Source organism: Carya illinoinensis, chromosome 2 (genome assembly GCF_018687715.1).
Source record: "Carya illinoinensis cultivar Pawnee chromosome 2, C.illinoinensisPawnee_v1, whole genome shotgun sequence".
Taxonomy (NCBI): domain Eukaryota; kingdom Viridiplantae; phylum Streptophyta; class Magnoliopsida; order Fagales; family Juglandaceae; genus Carya; species Carya illinoinensis.
The window spans coordinates 35,967,753-35,986,841 of NC_056753.1; the positions used below are offsets into that span (position 1 = coordinate 35,967,753).

Below are 19,089 nucleotides of genomic sequence, written 5' to 3' on the forward strand. Positions count from 1 at the left end.
GATCGCAGCAAGGAGAAACGGGATGATGACAAGGGCATAGTGAGAATATCAGCAAGTTGATCATGGCTAGAGACGAAGGACATAGTGAGTGTCTTGGCAGCCACACAGTCCCTTATAAAATGATAATCCAAATTTACATGCTTTGTTCTATATTGCAAAACAGGATTCACAAAAAGATAAGTAGCATCAAGGTTATCACAAAGTAAAATAGGAGGGGCAGTAAGAAAAATGCCTAATTCTTTTAAGACAGATTGTAGCCATAATAGCTCACATGCAATGTTTGCTACCGACTTGTATTCAGTTTCAGTTGAAGAGCGAGCAATTGTAGGTTGCTTCTTGGATTCCCATGATATTAAGTGTGAACCAAAAAAGATAAAAAAGCCATCAGTGAATTTCTGATCATCAGGGCAACAAACCCAATCAGCATCAGAGAAAGCATGGAGTTTAGGCAATGAATTGAGAGAAAAATGTAAGGCAAATGAAGTTGTTAAATGGAGATACCTAAGTATGCATTTAACAGCTTGCCAATGAGAGAGGCAAGGACAATGCATAACTTGGCAAATCTTGTTTACAACATAGGAGATATCAGGCCTTGTAAAAGAAAGATATTGAAGACTCTCTATGACACTATAGTAGAGTTGTGGGTCCTCAAACGTAGACCCATCAAGAGCACTAAGTTTGGTGGAAGTGGACATGGGCATAGATACGGGTTTGGAATTTTGCATATTAGTCCATGAGAGAAGATCTGAAATATAACGAGATTGTGATAGAAACAAACCAGCAGAGGTTCTTGACACTTGGATTCCTAAAAAGTAATGTAACATACCAAGGTCTTTTACAGGAAAAATAGAAATTAAGGTAGTGATGAAATCAGAAATGAGAGATGACTTAGAGGCAGTTACTATGATATCATCTACATAAACAAGCACATAGATAGAGATAGAATCTGAAGTGTAAATGAACAATGATGAATCAGAAATAGATGCATGGAAACCCATATCAATTAATTTCAAACTGAGCTTGGAAAACCAAGCCCTTGGGGCTTGTTTAAGCCCATAGATGGATTTTTTGAGTTTACAAACATGCTAAGGAAAGTCAGGATTTACAAACCCTACTGGCTGCTGCATAAAAACGTCCTCCTCGAGATCACCGTGTAAGAAAGCGTTACTGGATGCAAAGGCCAATGTCGAGAGACAACAATGGAGAGCAGCAATCTAATGGTTACGGGTTTGACAATAGGGCTAAAGGTCTTAGAATAATCAAGACCAGCCTACTGATGAAATCCTTTAGCAACTAGAAGAGCTTTACGACGCTCTAGGGTGCCATCAGCATGGCGCTTAGTCTTGAGAACCCATTGTGAATCAAGAACATTCTAAGTGGGGTGAGATGGAACAAGGGTCCATGTGTGATTGTGTAGGAGGGCCTCAAATTCACTGGCCATGGCAGCACGCCAATCAGCAAATTTGGAGGCTTCGATGTATGTGTGGGGTTCTTCAGGAATTGGTGTAGATTCAATAAGATGAGAAGAAGGTTTTGGAGAGGGCCACGATATAGTACCATCAGAGTGCAGCAAGGGGCAATGAGTGTTTGCTTTTGCTCGAGTGATCATAGGATGGGTGTTGGAAGTGGTTGACGTAGATGAACCGGATTGTGAGAAGGGGTATTAGATTGAGAGATGAGAGTACTATGACTCGGGTTTGAAGTAGGATTAGAATGAGAAGGAAGTTCCAGAGATGGTGGCGGTAGCGGCACTAGGAATAAAGAAGGAACATTAGGGTTTGAGGGAGAAGCTAAAGATGTAGGAGGGATGTGATTATCGGGAGCATGAGGGAGATTATCGGGCCGAGCTGAAGAGGCTCGGGGAATATGTGATGATGGGCCGAGAGAATAGGCTGTATTTTGAGAGATATGAGACGGTGAGGTGTTTAGTGGAGAAGAAGAATCCGAAGTTGGGCTGGCGGGCCGTGGGTTTGAGGAAGGCCCAGAGACTATGGGAAGCTGGAGATTCTGTAGAAACCCAGGATTGTTTGGTATAGAAGAAGAAGTAGATGAGGGGAGACCTGTGCTGGTAACAAAAGAAAAGGCATTTTCATCAAAGTAAACATCCCGTGAAATGTAAATGCGACCAGTGGGTGGATGAAGACATTTATACCCTTTGTGATCAGCTATGTATCCAAGAAAGACACAGAGTTTAGAGCGTATATCCATTTTATGATTATTAAATGGACGTAAATTAGGCCAACAAGCGGAGCCAAAAATACGTAAAAATGAATAATCTGGAATTTTATGAAAAAGAGTTTAGAAAGGAGAGTTGTGTTGTAAAATGGGAGTTGGCACACGATTGATAAGAAATACAGCATTTTGAAAAGTATCAACCCAATATTTGATAGGAGCCGAAGATTGAGCTAGTAAAGACAGCCCGATTTCTAAAATATGATGATGACGCCGTTCAATACTACCATTTTGTGAATGAAAATATGGACATGTGATGCGATGATAAATTCCAAAATTTTGAAGTATTTTTGGAAGAGGACGGAATTCACCTCCCCAATCAATTTGAATTTCAATAATTTTGGATGAAAAGGTGTTTGAGACATATTTAAGAAATGCGAGAAATATAGGAATAACATCAGATTTGACACGAAGAGGGAAAAACCAAATATGTTTAATAAATCATCAACAATAGACAAATGAAAGCGAAAACCACTAGAGGAAAGCACATGTGCTGGTCCCCAAACATCTAAAAATAAAATTTTAAAAGGTTGAGTGGATCAAGTTGACGATGGTGGATGTGGGAGTGCATGAGATTTAGCTTGGAGACATGCAAAGCACGGAGACACATTATTTTTGGTGGTAACTAGAAGTTGAAATTGCCGAATAGTGAAGTCTGTAATACGTGGGGAATGATGACCAAGCCGGAAGTGCCAAATTTGAGAGAAAGTGCGTTCACCAATGAGAGCTTTTTTGGATGGGTTAGACATAACCTGAACATCATTGGGAAGCACATATAAGTCTTCTTTAACAAGACTATGGAGGAGGACCGCCTGAGTGCGCAAATCCTTCACAAGAAAACCAATAAAGTTAAATTTAAAAAATACATTGTTATCTAAACAAAACTGATGAACGGATAATAAATTGCGAGAAATGGAAGGAACATGGAGTAAATGACGAATAAGAAAATTGCCATGTGGGGTGGGGAGAATGCCATTGCCAAAGTGTTGTATGGGAAGAGAATAGCCATCTACAATGCATACTTGATTAGTGCCTTGATACGGAGATGAATCCAAACTTAAATTAGAGAGATCAGGGGTAAAATGATTGGTGGCCGCAGTATCAGGGAACCAACTGTTCGGGTTACTGGGCAAGGGTGAATAAGTCGTATTGTTTGCCGAGAAGGATTGAGGAGGAGAGGATTGATAGGAATGATTAAAACGGTGGTGACAATCCATTGTCGTGTGACCCACCTTATGGCAAACTTGACACATAGGGCGATTTGAAGATTGAGAATAGAAGAAATTTGAGGAAGGTGGACGACTTCCACCTTGTCCACGCCGAAAACCACGACCACGGCTTCGGTTTGGTGGAGATGGAAAAATGGGTGGGCGAACAGACGTGGAGTGCGCAATTAGTGGATTGTTGGGAATAAGAGATTTTGTTTGGTGAGTGATGTGGGATTCATGATTGAGTAGGTAGCTAAAGATTTGATTTGTTGTGAGTGGGTTAGGTCTGGTTGAGAAGGACGTGACCAAGGATTCATAGTTAGATCCAAGGCCAGCCAGAATATACACATGAAACTTACTAGATGAAATTAGAAAACTAGCAGCAGTGAGGGACGAAGAGAGTGCCGTGGCTTTATTAAAATACTCACTGATAGACTCATTTCCTTTTTTAAGAGTGGCCAACTGGAGGTGAGTTTTCATAAGATGAGCATGAGTTCGAGCAGAGAAGAGGCCATGGAGAGTCGTCCATACTTCATGAGAAGTGGAGCGACCCAAGACCTGGGCAAGAACACTATCGGATAGAGTGGAGGTAAGTGTAGAAATTAATAATTGATCCTGAAGAACCCATTTTTCATAGTTGGGGTTAGGAGCATCATCAATAGTGGGAGGAGGTTAGGGGCACGATCCATCCACAAAGACATAGAGCTGATTGCCTTTGAGGAATGGAATTACTTGTGCTTGCCAGAGTAGATAATTGGTAAATGTAAGTTTGACTGTGATGGTATGAGCGGCAGAAGAGGTGATATTGAGATTGGGTTTTTGAAGAACTTGAATGGGCCATGAGGAACGAAACAGAGACGAACGGGGGTCCTATCGGCTGACTGATAGTACCATAACAGAGATATAAAACCAGAGTTGCATTTTATCTATTTAATAAAATGCCACAAAGAAGAAATCAGAACAAAAGAATTCATTTCATGATTCGTATTTCCTTGATACAATAATACCAACACACTGCACTATTTATAGACTTGATTTAGTCTATATTCCACACAGAAATAAAAGAATTCAGTTGCAAGAGAATTTCTAGATTATTCCACACTATTCCAGCACGTCCTCTATGTAAGTTTGTTGTGAATTTGTTGCAAAAGATTCATTTGATGTTGAGTCACTATTTGCTCTATTGCAGCCCAACACTTACCGCTTTAGTTAACCGCTTGGAATTTTTGTTTTTATTACTTAATGATTAATGAAGATTTTAAATGTATTGGTATTTTTTTATTTTTTAAAAATATTTAAATATATTAAAAGATATTAAAAAAAAGTTTAAAAGTATCTAATAGTAACCGGTGCTACTCATGTAGCAGAGTAGCACTGAAGATTTTAAATATATTGGTATTTTTTTTATTTTTTAAAAATATTTAAATATATTAAAAAATATTAAAAAAAGTTTAAAAATGTCTAATAGTAACCGGTGCTACTCATGTAGCAGAGTAGCACTGAAGATTTTAAATGTATTGGTATTTTTTTATTTTTTAAAAATATTTAAATATATTAAAAAATATTAAAAAAAAAGTTTAGAAGTGTCTAATAGTAATCGGTGCTACTCATGTAACAGAGTAGCACCGCTTCTATAATTAGGATGAGGCTATTGGCTGGGACCAATGTCACTACCGATAATTCAATCGATAAGTGCATTTCAAAATTTTTATTTTTATTTTTATTTTATTCATTTTGTTAGCATCTTTAAATATTTATTTTTACAAAAAAATACATCAACTCAATAATATTCACTTGCTTAATAATGAAAAAAAAACAAAAATAAAAATCGGTCAATCATTGGTCATCTATTAGTTCAAACAGCACTATCCATAATTAATGAAGTTAATTGTTTCTGTTTAATACGTATGGGTACGTATCCACGATGTTATTATTAATTCCATCATTCTTCGATGAATAAAAGTACATTAATATCAAGCTTTAGCCATCGAGTATTCGATCGAGTTCAAATATCGGGGAATATTATATTTCTATTAAACGGATCTTGGCTGAATATTAATGGACAACTTTGTATGGGATCTCACACAAATCTTGTATTTACAGTCCGGAGCATTTACATGCCTACAAAAAACTAAGAATAACACTAAATTCATTATTTCCCCTATTGGGTTTTAGCAAAGGATCGAAAATGATACTATATTCCTGAATTTCTCTATTCAATTCGACCCTTCATGTATTTTATTTTACTAATGTATTAGTATTTTGTTTATTTTTTTAAATATTTAAACATATTTAAAAAAATATAATTTATACTAAAGGATCACCAAGTAGACAAACTTGGATGCAGCACTACCCTTTAGTAAATTAGAGTCCATTTACCATCCCATCAGTCGCTGTTGGCCCGGAAGCGATCCTCAAGCCCGAGAAATTGTATTGGACCACATTTTCCAACTTGTACAGGAATAATTATTCTGCGTTTTTCCAACAATGGGAGCAAGAATGCTTGACTATGTCTAAAAGCCAAACCTTATTTTCTCTCAAAGCATTCCAATTAATCTAATGTTGATTTAATTCCTGTTTGTTTTTCAATGTGATGATGATTGATGATCGATGTCCCATGACGAAGATGGCCGTATCATAATATCTCAAAACATGCACGCCCGTTTCCCACTAATTAAGGATAACATAGACCATTGGCCAATTAGCAACGCGGTGAAATTCATGAGGAGGAGGAGGGCGATGATGAATGATATAGCCTTAGACTCGTGCATTTACGTGCTCTTTGGTTCGTCATGAAAGAGGACATCTGGACTCATCTAAACTCTCCACTTAACATATATCTTGGATACACGTGTTATGAACTTATGGTGATCGATTTATAAAGAATTTCAACATTAATTACCCCGCCCTTCTTTGCGTGATATATGGCCATGATCATGTATGTTTTTTTGACAAGAAGTTTCAATTCTCGAGAACATTTCTTTTTAAGTACAATTGGTGGGATTCATTGAAAAATATGTTTGGAGAAAACCCAAGAGATGTCTGTGTGTGTGTTTTTTTTTAAATGTTTATGAAAATGATGTGTTTTTTTAATTTGTAACTTTTTTATGCTAATGCTCAGATGAATAGTCTTTCTTTTATCAACGCGCAAAAAATTATTTTTGAATGAAAATTAGAATAAAATTAAGAAAAGGGAAAATGTTAAAAGGGGGAAGAAGAATGTGTTGGAAGAGGAATATTGGTAATTGAGAGAGTACGAATCCAACGGCAAAAATGAGTTGCAAAAGTTAAAATTATGGTTGGCAACACATCTCGTTAACTCAATATGAATATAACACGATTATAGTGTATTTGGATTTAGTCTGAATAGATTCATTGGTCAAAACAGGTTAACCTATTAAAATACTATTACTTAACGGGTTGATAACATATTAACATGTTTTGACTCGTGAATGAAGTTAAAATCACAATTATACTCTTTTACATAAAAGTAAAATTATTGAGATTTTAATTTAAATATTTTTATTATTTAGATTGTAATTATAGACTTGTAGTTAGTTATATATATATTTTTATTGATATTATAATTTTAATATTTATATAAAATTATGCTAAATTTAATAAGATCAAATGGGTTAATTTCAGATTTATTCAAATAATTTATATAAACAGGTTGAAATTAGTCGGATTGCGTTGTGTTAACTTATTTCGTAATATTTATTAACATTTCAAAACATGTTATGCCGTGTCAATGTGTTATGTTATTAGATCATATTAGGATTTAAAATTTTGATAAGATAAACTTAATAAATCGTGTTCAAATTGATTTATATAATATTATATATATACATTGATACGACACCAACACTATCATTAACACAATTTAATATCCTAAATTTATTTAGTCTTAAATAGTGGAGTGGAAGGCAGGCTGCCTAGCTAACGCCTTTATTAAGCTGACTTCCAAGTTAATTATCAGGAAAATAAAAAAATAAAAAAAAAATAAAGGCGGCATAAATACAGGAGATAAGATATTAAAGTTGGTTCAACCGTTTTCTCTGCCGATCGAGTGGCTACCCACCCAGCGAATAATTAAATATGATGCGTACTGTAGGGTGAACATTAATCTTCAAAAACAGAAATTTATGAGCACAAAAGCTATTTTTAATGTCTTCACCTAGCCCCCTTGGAGTATATAACAACTAATAGTTATAGGAGTTCACTTATTTATTTATTTTATTTTTTAATTATTCATTTGTTTTAAATAAATATTTTAGTTGAAAATTAATTTTACAAAAATAAATTCATAAACTATTGTAATTTTATATGGTATATTTGATTATAAAATTATTTTATTATGAAATATATTTAACATATTATATAAAATCATATCAATTTATTTTAAAAATATATATTTATGAACGTAACTACTTTGATTCTCGCATTAATTTTTCTCTCTTAACATTTTTCTATAAGCAGAAAATCAGAGAAAATCTTAGCATACACTCCATGCACAGACAAGTCACGTGGCCCCTAGAACCGAAGTGGACTTTTCCCCAAACAGGAAACAGATTCTCACATGTCCGCAAAATCATTCTTATCCACTGGGTTTAAATTTTAATAAGGGGATTGTGCTACCCCCACAGGACACAGCACAAGAGAAGTTACAGACAGGCCGAATGTTTTTTTTTTTTTTTTTATTCTTAAATATTTTTTTAAATAGAATTTTATAATATTATTAAAAAATAATTTCTTAATTATTAAATAAAAATAAATAAAAAATTCAATAAACTTTTTCGAAAGAAAATCTCGATAGACCCGTTTTCCTTAAAAAGATGTAATTAAAGATGACATGAACACAAATATAACGAAGATAAAATTGCTTTTCCTACATCTAAAAAAATAAAAAATAAAATAAAATATTATTTCACAGGTTTTTTGGGGCTTATGCCTATTTTGGACATTTTGGGCGGACTCCGTTGAGAAGAGGTGATTTATTGTGAAAAAAGCTAGGGATCCGCCGGGAGTTCCTCCTCATTTTTTTTTACTTAATAATTAAGAAAATATTATTTAATAATATTATAAATTTTTAAAAAATATTTAAAAAAATAATGTAAAAAAAAAAAAAAAAAAGACCTAACGAAAGTTTCAACAGTGGGCGTAGACCCCCTTTACTTTAAGGCGAGTTGATCCACTTGGTAATTACTTAATATTTTATTATTATTTATTATATATTATTATTAACTATTATTTAATATTTTCTTATTTTTTATATTTTTTACTAATTTATAAATATTAATTAGTAATATTAAATAATATTAAATAATTTAAAAACATTCTTTAATATATAAAGAATTATTATATTATATTAATAGCAAATCCTAATATTAGGATTTTAATATTAGGATTTTAATATATTAAAATCCTAATGATTTTAATATTTTATTATTATTTATTATATATTATTATTAACTATTATTTAATATTTTCTTATTTTTTATATTTTTTACTAATTTATAAATATTAAGTAATATTACATACAGTCTTCATTTAGATATTGTAATATAAATTTAAATAATTTTATTTTTAAAATTATAAAAATATTTCTCTTAAAATAATATTTTTTTATTTAATTAAAAGTATGCCAAACTACACATATAATCTCCAGATTTCTGTTTGTTTAATAAATCTTAAATTATTTTATCTTATTTTTATTTTAATTTATTATTATAATGTTTTTAAATTTTTGTATAAAATATAATAAATAATTTAATTTTTTAAAATTTTAAAATAAAATTAATATTAAAAAATTATATTATAATAATATTTTATTTATTATTATTTAAATCATCCTATTTCATCTAAACCGCCGTAACACACTTCACGTAAATTGCTCTTTAGAAATATCTCACGTCGCCCACCGCCCAAATCCTAAATAACCGCAGGGTCAAAAAGCGTGATAAGGGGGCCACTTGTCACGGTTCTATTGGGGGTGAGCAGTTCTTTTTGTTTTTGGGGGGAAGGGGTGCTTGGGACGGTCACTTCTCTATCTCGACAGGATGGCGTGTCAGGCCAACACGGGCGCTTATAGTACTTTGTCTGTGTGATGGCCATTGGCCATGTCATGCTCTTCTTTTGGGGATTTGCTCATTAAAATTTAAGGTTTAAGATCAAAAGCAAACACAATTAAAGAGGATAATAGCGATCCACTATTGCTTTTTTCTTCATACTAGACGATGATAAAAAGATTTGTCACAAATTATACTTCTCTTATTTAATAGTGTTTAATATTTAATGTATAATAGCACTCATCATAATTTAACCTATCTTGCATTTTGTTATTGCGATGTAAAACAATTTTATTCATAATTGATAGAAAAATGATGTGAAATAAAAATAATTTCTATAAGTCTTAAATAGATAAAATATTATAAAAAAGTGAACTTCATTAAAAAAAATAATAAATAAAAAACTGTTTTTTATTAGTAAGACTCGTGTTTTTATAAAAAATTTAAATAAAAATTGTCTATTTGAGATTTGTATCTAGTATTACTCGAATATAAAATATAGATGATTGAAGTCTCTAATAATGAAATACAAAAATTACTAAAACCGTTAAAATGACAAAGTCCCCCACATGCACCATATGGGTAACGGTTCATACGAAGTACTGAGTTTATAAGTAGCATCATCGGTATGCTAGCATGTGAACACGTACAACAAATGCTCCACCACTGCAAAATTTATAGGTCATCTATCTAACAATACAATAAGGAAGATCGAAAATCAAACTAGCATGTGAAACTCACACATATATGTAGGTTCATGTATGTGTAATTTAGTTACACAGTTTAGATGAAATGATATTAGATATTTTGAATAATAATAAATAAAATATTATTTTAATATTAATTTTATATTAAAATTAAAAAAAATTAAATTATTTATTATATTTTATATATATATTTTAAAAAATTATAATAATTAAATGAGATGAAATTATTTAATTTTCATTAACCAATCCGAGTTGAAAATGCCATGACAGTTGTTTTGGAATACTGGTAGTGACTTCCCATTGTATCTACTCAGAACTAACTCTTGTTTTTTTAATTAAAGTGCCTGCGTCAACGTTAGGGTTTATTATTTATTTTTTAAGTTTTTATTTCGTAATAATTAGAATGATATTTATTTATATTGACATCTCCACCATTTTTTAATTCCATTCCTTTTGTATTTTCAATTAAGATGCTCATTATCACAATATGAAATCATTCTACTTCCAAAAAGTAGTTGCAAGTCGGGCCATTAATACTAGCGGATTGTCGTGAGAAACTTTTACGTGGTTTGGTAAAGTGTTTATGTTAATAACAAGTTTAGAGGATCTTATTTGATTGAAGAATATCAAAGTACAATACGAGAATAATTACGTTGTTTTAGATGCCATATCGTTCATGTTAAATATGGTTACATTGCAAAAGTCCTAATTTCATAATTATCAAGTTGTTTGTTCAACCGACACGTCGAGTGAATTATCTGTCTAAATTTCATTTGAATGACCAATCGGGCAAACTTTCTAACATTTATCGAGTCACAAACTTTCTCACAATCCAAACTTGCGCTCTATAGTAAAAACCTACTTGAAAATCTCCTTAAAATTCATAATAAAAACTTTTCAAATAGAATATACAACTACAAAAATAAATCAGTCTCCACTTACTCAAGACTGATAAATATAAGAGTAGTGTTAGGTTGTTGTCTAGTATTGACTGTTGAGTATGTTGCCTAGCATATTTGAGTATTTTTATTTTATTATTATATTTTTTAATATATTTAAATTTTAAAAAAATATAAATTTATTTAAAATTATTTTCTTAATTATTAAGTAAAAAAATTAAAATAATAAATAAAAAAATTAAAATAGTACATTTGAGCGGTATGAGTGGTGTTTTCCTAAATATAAACTATCGATATGCATTAAAGGAAAATAAAAGTAAAAAAACCTAACTAAACCAACAAACCGGCATTCAATCATGGCAATAAAACCCTAAAAGACGTCTTGTAAGAACAAATCACAATAGAGTTAATCCCAGCCGTTCGTCCCAATATGCAACCGCTGAGATTCATCCACTGCTTGTGCTTATCACTCCCCTCTTCTCCACTGCACTGTCTTCCCCTCCCTTGCTCACCATTTCTCTCTCTGAAAATGGCCCAAGGCATAATCAATTATACTTGCTTTATAGCTCGACTCTGATCTCTACCTCTTCGAGTAAACTCCAAACAAGGAGTTCAAAATCCATACTCTTACACACCCAAAACAGTTCTCTTGCTCTTTTTTCATTACTGCTAAAGTTTGAGCTTGGGGTTTGTGATCTTTAGCACAAAAGCAACATCTTTTTCGAATTTTTTTGAGAGAAATCGATTTGTTTTTCAGCAATATAGAACTGATTCTCAGCTCAAAGTTTCAATCTTTTAGCAGTTTCGGTCTGCCTATTTCACTCATGTGATGGTCACCGATACTTATTCGAAGATGGCGCCCGATGTTTCAGTGAGATCAGTGCTCAAAAACAGCGATTATGACGAGGATTTGGGGGTGTTGATGAGGGAGCAAAGACGGCAACAGGAGGAGTTGACAGACAGAGAGAAGGAACTCGGTATGTACCGAAGTGGGTCGGCCCCACCAACCGTCGAGGGCTCGCTGAGCGAAGTTGGGGGATTATTCGATGCCTCGGTGGTAATGGGTTTCAAGAAAAACGGTGGCCAAGGGCTGGTGAGCGAGGATGAACTTCGGGCTGACCCCATGTACGTAAATTATTACCATTCGAATGTGAATCTGAACCCGCGGCTGCCGCCGCCGCTGCTGTCGAAGGAGGAGAGGCGGTTTGCACATCGGTTGAGTGACGGCGGCGCGGGCCCGGCGGTGGGAGGAATCGGTGATAGGAGGAGAATGAGTAGAGGTAATGAAGAGAGTAGGAATGGGGATGGGAATCGGTCGCTTTTTTCGGTGCAGCCAGGGTATGGTAGAAAGGAGGAGAATGGGAAGGGAACAGCGGAGTGGGCTGGCGATGGGTTAATTGGCTTGCCTGGTTTGGGGCTAGGGAGCGGGCAGAAGAGTATTGCGGAGATCATTCAGGTGAAATTAGACGGCGATATGTAATTTGTTTGTTCGGTTTCTTTGCTCTTTAGTTTTGGATGCTTTTAAAGATTTTAAGGCGACGCTTTGTTGTCCGAAGTTGCCATCTTGGAGCTCATATTTCTTTCTCGGTCTAGCTTTATTTTTGCATTGTTCATCGGTAATTGGTTAAAACAGTATATGCTTGGTAGTGTAAATCATTTTAATTTCAACTTCTGTGTTCTATTGAAGATCGTTTGGTTAATATAACTTTTATCTGCCGATTCATGCTATCGTGTAATTATTGAATCGTTAAAGTTCTTGTAATTATCCATATTTGATCACCCTAAAAGAAGTTAGTTTCTCCTACTGTAGGCTTCCATATAGATATTTCAGTGGTTGCTCTATATTTCTCGTTTGTATCTGCTTCTCTTTTTTCTTCACCAACTGCGTTTTCTTTTTTGATGTAGAAGGATGTGCCGTTAGTTATTCATGCTAAAGTATGAACTTTAGTGCCCCTGTTCTTTGGGTTAATGTTGGTGGTATCTCAGAACCTTCAGAGAAGTAATTGGTTCATAATTTGGAGAGGCACCTAATTGAAAGAATGATATGTCCTTTGTGAGGGCTGAAATTGAAAAAAATAGTGCAACTGGATTTAAAACTGATTTTCACAAACTTGTTATCTTACCCATAGGAGGTACTTGTTTTACTTGATATGTACATTTGCGTGTGCCCTGATTCGTTTATGACATGTGCTAATATCTTTTGAAAACTTCAGCTGATTTTTCCCTGCTAAATGCTGCTGCCTTTATGGCTTTTGTTCTCATTGCAGGAGGATATACATACATCATCTGTCTCTAAGCACCCATCTCGCCCTGGCAGCCAAAATGCATTTGATAATGGTGTTGGGACTTCAGAATCCCATTTTGCTCATTTGCGCCATGAATTAGTGTCTATGGATGCTTTGCATTCTGGTGGGCATAAGCAAGGGATTTCAGGGTCACAAAATGTTGGTGCATCAGCTTCTCATACATATGCTTCTGCTTTAGGTGCCTCCTTGTCGAGGAGCAGCACACCTGACCCTCAACTTGTGGCTAGGGCACCAAGTCCTCACATTCCACCTGTTGGAGGAGGGAGGGCTAGCTCATTGGATAAAAGAAATTTTAGTGGATCAGACTCATTCAATGGTGTCTCACCTGGTTTCAATGACTCTACTGATCTTGTTGCTACTTTGTCTGGAATGAACCTGTCGGCAAATGGTTTGGGAGACAATTCAAGGTCAGAACTGCAACATGAAAGTGATGCTCACCGTGACCTATTCAATTTGGAGGGCGAGAAGGATCATATAAAACAACATTCATACTTAAACAAGTCTGAATCTGCCCATTTTCATCTGGGCCCCCATTCAGCTAAAGGATCATATCCGAACATGGGTAATAGCAGTGGGGTTGGGATGGATCTGAACAATTTATTGAAGGCTGATAAGAAAATAGAACTCCATAAGCCTGTTGTATCATCTGCTAACTCTTACTTTAAAGGACCATCTACACCAACTTTCAATGGCCGAGGAAGCTCACCTTCTCACAATCAGAATTTGGAAAATATGAATTCCCCATTTCAAAACTATGGCTTGAGTGGGTATACTGTTAATCCTTCATCACCATCGATGATGGCTAGCCAGCTTGGGATTGCTAATTTGCCACCGTTATTTGAAAATGCTACCGCTGCATCTGCATTGGGCCTTAGTGGCATGGACTCTAGAGTATTTGGAGGTATGTCTTTAGGACCAAATTTGTTGGCAGCAGCAGATTTGCAGAATATTAGCAGACTGACAAATCACACCGCAGGAAGTGCCCTTCAGGTGCCACTGATGGACCCATTGTATCTTCAGTACTTGAGATCAAATGAGTATGCCGCTGCGCAGGTTGCTGCCCTTAATGACACAGCAATGGATAGAGAATGTATGGGTAATTCATACCTGAATATAATTGAAGCCCAGAAAGCTTATCTGGGGTCATTGCTTTCACCTCAGAAGTCACACTTAGGTGTTCCCTACCTTGGTAAATCTGCTGGCTTGAATCACGGTTATTACGGAAATCCAGCATTAGGTCTTGGGATGTCATATGCTGGAAGCCCATTGGCTGGTCCTCTTCTTCCAGGCTCCCCTATTGGATCAGGTAGTCCTGTCCGGCACAGTGAGCGAAACATGCGTTTTCCTGGCATGAGGAGTTTAGCTGGCGGTGTTATGGGTGCTTGGCCGTCAGAAGTCAGCGGTGACTTGGATGAAACTTTTGCAGCCACTTTACTAGATGAGTTTAAGAGCAATAAAACTAAATCTTTTGAACTTTCAGAAATTGCGGGCCATGTTGTTGAGTTCAGGTATACACCTGTTAAAATTTGTAATCTGTTACTTATTGAAGACCTTCAAATTTCAATTTTCTCATAGAAATCTTCTTGAACAGTGCCGATCAGTATGGTAGTCGATTTATTCAACAGAAACTCGAAACTGCCACAGCAGAAGAGAAAAACATGGTTTTTGATGAAATTATGCCCCAAGCACTTTCATTAATGACTGATGTCTTTGGTAATTATGTGATTCAGAAGGTAATTTTGTCTACCGATTTGCCTTGTCTACGTATTCTTTATTATCTAAAGTGCGAAACTATTAAACCTCACAGTTATTATTTTGTATTCAGTTTTTTGAGCATGGAACAGCGTCCCAAATAAGAGAACTGGCTGACCAGCTCAATGGTCATGTGCTGACCCTTAGCCTTCAAATGTATGGCTGCCGAGTTATCCAGAAGGTATGGTCATTCAATTGACCTGATATAAAGTTTTCAGTACATCATTCATATTTGCTTATCTCGGATTTCTTACTTGATCTTCAGTAGTGGTACTACCTTGCATCAATGTGTTGAAGAGAGGCTTAATGTTCTATTATAATATTCTTAGGTAATTTGAGAAATTGTTAAGATTCTCATCTGAGTTAATGCTGACATTCACCTGCTTAAGTAGTGTGAACCATTATAAAGCTGGCCTTTGAGAATGGTGAATTAGACATTCCTTTTTTGAAAAGTTTTAGACTGTCCAGGAATCATCTAATCCTGTTAACTTTGAAGCAGCTGGAGGCATGAAAGAGAGATTTAGGCTCTCGTAACTGCCCTTACGTTTTGGTGTGTTAAACTAGGCACTGGTATTCTTTGTTTTCCAAATGTTACACATGATAATGCATTATATCATACCGAATCTGCATTTTTAGGCAGTCATTTCTTTTCTAAGCTTGTTAGGGATATAAAAATTCAGATTGTCTTTTGCCAGCATGTCTCTAAATATATCGTAATGCTGATTGCTGAGTACTGGTGCTTTTGACCTTCATTTAAAATGGTGTTTCAGGGTTTACATTCTGTTTTCTATTCTTCAGGCTATAGAAGTTGTTGATCTGGATCAGCAGACTAAAATGGTCAAGGAGCTGGATGGTCATGTTATGCGTTGCGTACGCGATCAAAATGGGAACCATGTCATCCAGAAATGTATTGAACGCATACCTGAAGATGCCATCCAGTTCATTGTTTCAACATTTTATGATCAAGTTGTGACTCTTTCCACTCATCCATATGGCTGTCGTGTCATACAGGTAAAGTTTCTGTTTTTGTAGGTGGACAATTGTGTGTGGTGCTAAACAGGGAAGAATTCTATTGCTGAAGTGCTATAAATTTCATATGACAGAGAATCCTGGAGCATTGCGATGATGCTAAAACACAGCAAATAATGATGGATGAGGTTTTGAGGTCTGTTATCATGTTGGCTCAAGACCAATATGGGAATTACGTCGTACAGGTTTGTTGTACATCTATGAAGCTTGTTGCTTGCTATTGCAATTTGAACTTATCTGGGTTCACTTACGTTGATTATATTGATATGAATTTATTTTCCAGTCAAATTAAATTCAACTCCTCCAATAAAAGGTGGGGATTTTAAACATTACTGAGAAAGAGAATAAAAAAAGTTTTATATGTTACTCATCTCTAGTTTTACAGGAACTCAGTATCGAATTCTTAATTTATAGTTGCATCAGATGACAGTCATATATTTCGCACCACTTCAACTCAGTTGTTCTATGAAGTGTTTTGACTACTGCTGCTTTCTTAAAAATATTATTTGGCTTTAGTTTAACCCAGATTTAAATTTAGTTATCAAAAAGTGTTTTGACTGCTTGCGTCTAATTTTACAGCATGTGCTGGAGCATGGCAAGCCACATGAACGTTCGGCTATCATAAATAAATTAACTGGTCAGATTGTCCAAATGAGCCAGCAGAAATTTGCATCCAATGTTATCGAAAAGTGTTTAAGCTTTGGAACTCAAACCGAACGCCAGACGCTCGTTAATGAGATGCTTGGTTCCACTGATGAAAATGAGCCCCTCCAGGTTTGTTAATTGCTGTGCTTCCCATGATCAAATATGCTAAAGCCTTTTGAAGCTTTTTCCAACATATATTTTCTTTGATCAGATTAGGTCCTAAATATTTCTCTTCCTGTGCACTTGAATAGAATAGAACCTGCCTGTCATCCCTCTCCTAAAATTATTCCATTGTGGATGAGATAACCTAACCCTGTGCTTTTATGGATTCACTTTTTGATTTATGGGGCCAATTGTGCTAGTTTGAATTGTTAACCTAGATTGTTGAAGGTTTCTGCTGATAAAAGCTAAGGGTGTTCCATGGCCCCACCCGCCAACCCCCCCCCCCCCCCCCCCCCCCCCCCCCTCCTTCTCTTCCTCTCCCTTTCCAAACAAAGAGTGATTCTGGTATGTTGCAATTCATAAGGTTCCATCCTTGTATGGTTTTATCGGTATGCAAACTATGTTATTTTTTACTTGCTGAATTTTTTGAACTTGGTTTTTACCATATGTCAACTTTTCTAACACTTTCCACTTTTCTTATTTGGTTTTTGATTTTTGGTTTCTTCCTTGGTGGATAGGTGATGATGAAAGACCAGTTTGCAAATTATGTTGTACAGAAAGTGTTGGAAACTTGTGATGACCAGCAACTTGAACTGATACTTAACCGAATAAAGGTCCATCTGAATGCTCTTAAGAAGTATACATATGGGAAGCATATAGTTGCGCGTGTGGAGAAACTTGTTGCAGCTGGAGGTATTTTTGTTAATTAATTAATTCTGCTATTTACTTGTACATGACGAGAATAAATAATCTGTTTGCTTTAGTTTTTCTTCACCCCGTTATCTTTAAAAGGTTCATTGCTTGTCAATTGATTTGAGCGTTGGTGAGCAACTGATATTTTTAGTTATATGTCTAGTATTTTACTCTTCTTCTCAGTTTAAAAGTTTAGATTCTTGTAAATTTAGGTGAATTAATGTTTTACCTTAAATGCATAATTAGCATGTAAAAACTTTCTAACTGGCTGCTTAAATCTTTTTGCAGAAAGGAGGATTAGCATTATGAATCCGCATCCTGCTCAGATGGCATAGGAAACGAAGTTCTTGTACAGCTAACTGAGGATAGTATGAGCACCCTCTCTATTTCTTTTTCATCTTATATCTACTATTGGCTCGTTCTATCTTTTCATATAGATAGGAGCCGATTGAAAATAAAAATTGGTGCTTGTACTTAAAACTGTACATTGTTAGTTTGAGGATATACTTAGAAACGGGTAAGTTGAGACCCCCCCGATGGTGAACGTACCTGATGCCTGCTGCAGAGAAGATAAAAATTAGTGTACGAGTTTTTAATGTGTAAAAAGGGATGAGATAGCGGATTTGGAGCCACGACTGTACAAAATGTTACCAGAATTTTTCTGAAGTATGGAATTTGATTATTGTCTTTAATTTAAAGAACCTTTTCCCCCACTCATATGGCTGTGGCATGTGTTGTGCCTTTGAAATGATGCTAGTTATGCTTTGGCTATACTTTGCTTCTATATTGTCATCAATTGGTAGGTGACTTGGATCGAATGTGGTGATTGATTTCTTGACCAATTTGATTTTTTTTATTCTATAAATACTTGCGAGGCGGTACCTTAAACCAGGTTATCGATCTTCTAGACGTGCCTCCTCTAGTTTACGTTTCAATGATCTGCATAGAAAAGTAGTAAAGATAGGTGTTTATGGTTACCCTAAACCAAGTAGGCTTTTAGGATGCAAAATGCGGGGGGAATTTGAAGTGGGTTGTGCCGAAGAGAGAACTTGTGCATCTGTTGTTTAGGAATACCAACTTCCAAAAATATCAAACTCTAATCCCCACGACATAGAAAAACTTGAATCATAAATTCCGTGGACGTCAGTGATAACGATGCCAGTAAACATAGACTATATGGTATGAATTTACCTGCTTAAATCATCCATTAGTTAGGAGGGCAAAACGTCATCGCATACCGAGGACTCGAGGAGCCCTTGCATGTCTTAAGCGCCGTAGAGATATCGTATGCATAACGCAAATGGCCTTGAAAAGTCGAGCAAATACCGTTGGCTTGCAGTTCTTTGGATTCTCGAAGTCCCCGGTACAGCAGTAGACTTTGTGGCAAA

The 19,089-nt window shown here is 35.2% G+C and overlaps 1 protein-coding gene across 1 annotated transcript; it reads left to right on the forward strand.

Moving 5' to 3' along the window:
* Positions 1-11,480: 11,480 nt before the first annotated feature.
* On the forward strand, positions 11,481-18,414 carry LOC122301423 (pumilio homolog 1-like). Its single transcript, XM_043112777.1, has 9 exons — positions 11,481-12,570; positions 13,382-14,928; positions 15,012-15,153; positions 15,246-15,353; positions 15,971-16,183; positions 16,276-16,386; positions 16,781-16,975; positions 17,527-17,701; positions 17,990-18,414. The coding sequence occupies exons 1-9, from the start codon at positions 11,944-11,946 to the stop codon at positions 18,034-18,036; spliced, it is 3,165 nt and encodes a 1,054-aa protein (XP_042968711.1). The 5' UTR covers positions 11,481-11,943; the 3' UTR covers positions 18,037-18,414.
* Positions 18,415-19,089: the final 675 nt, after the last annotated feature.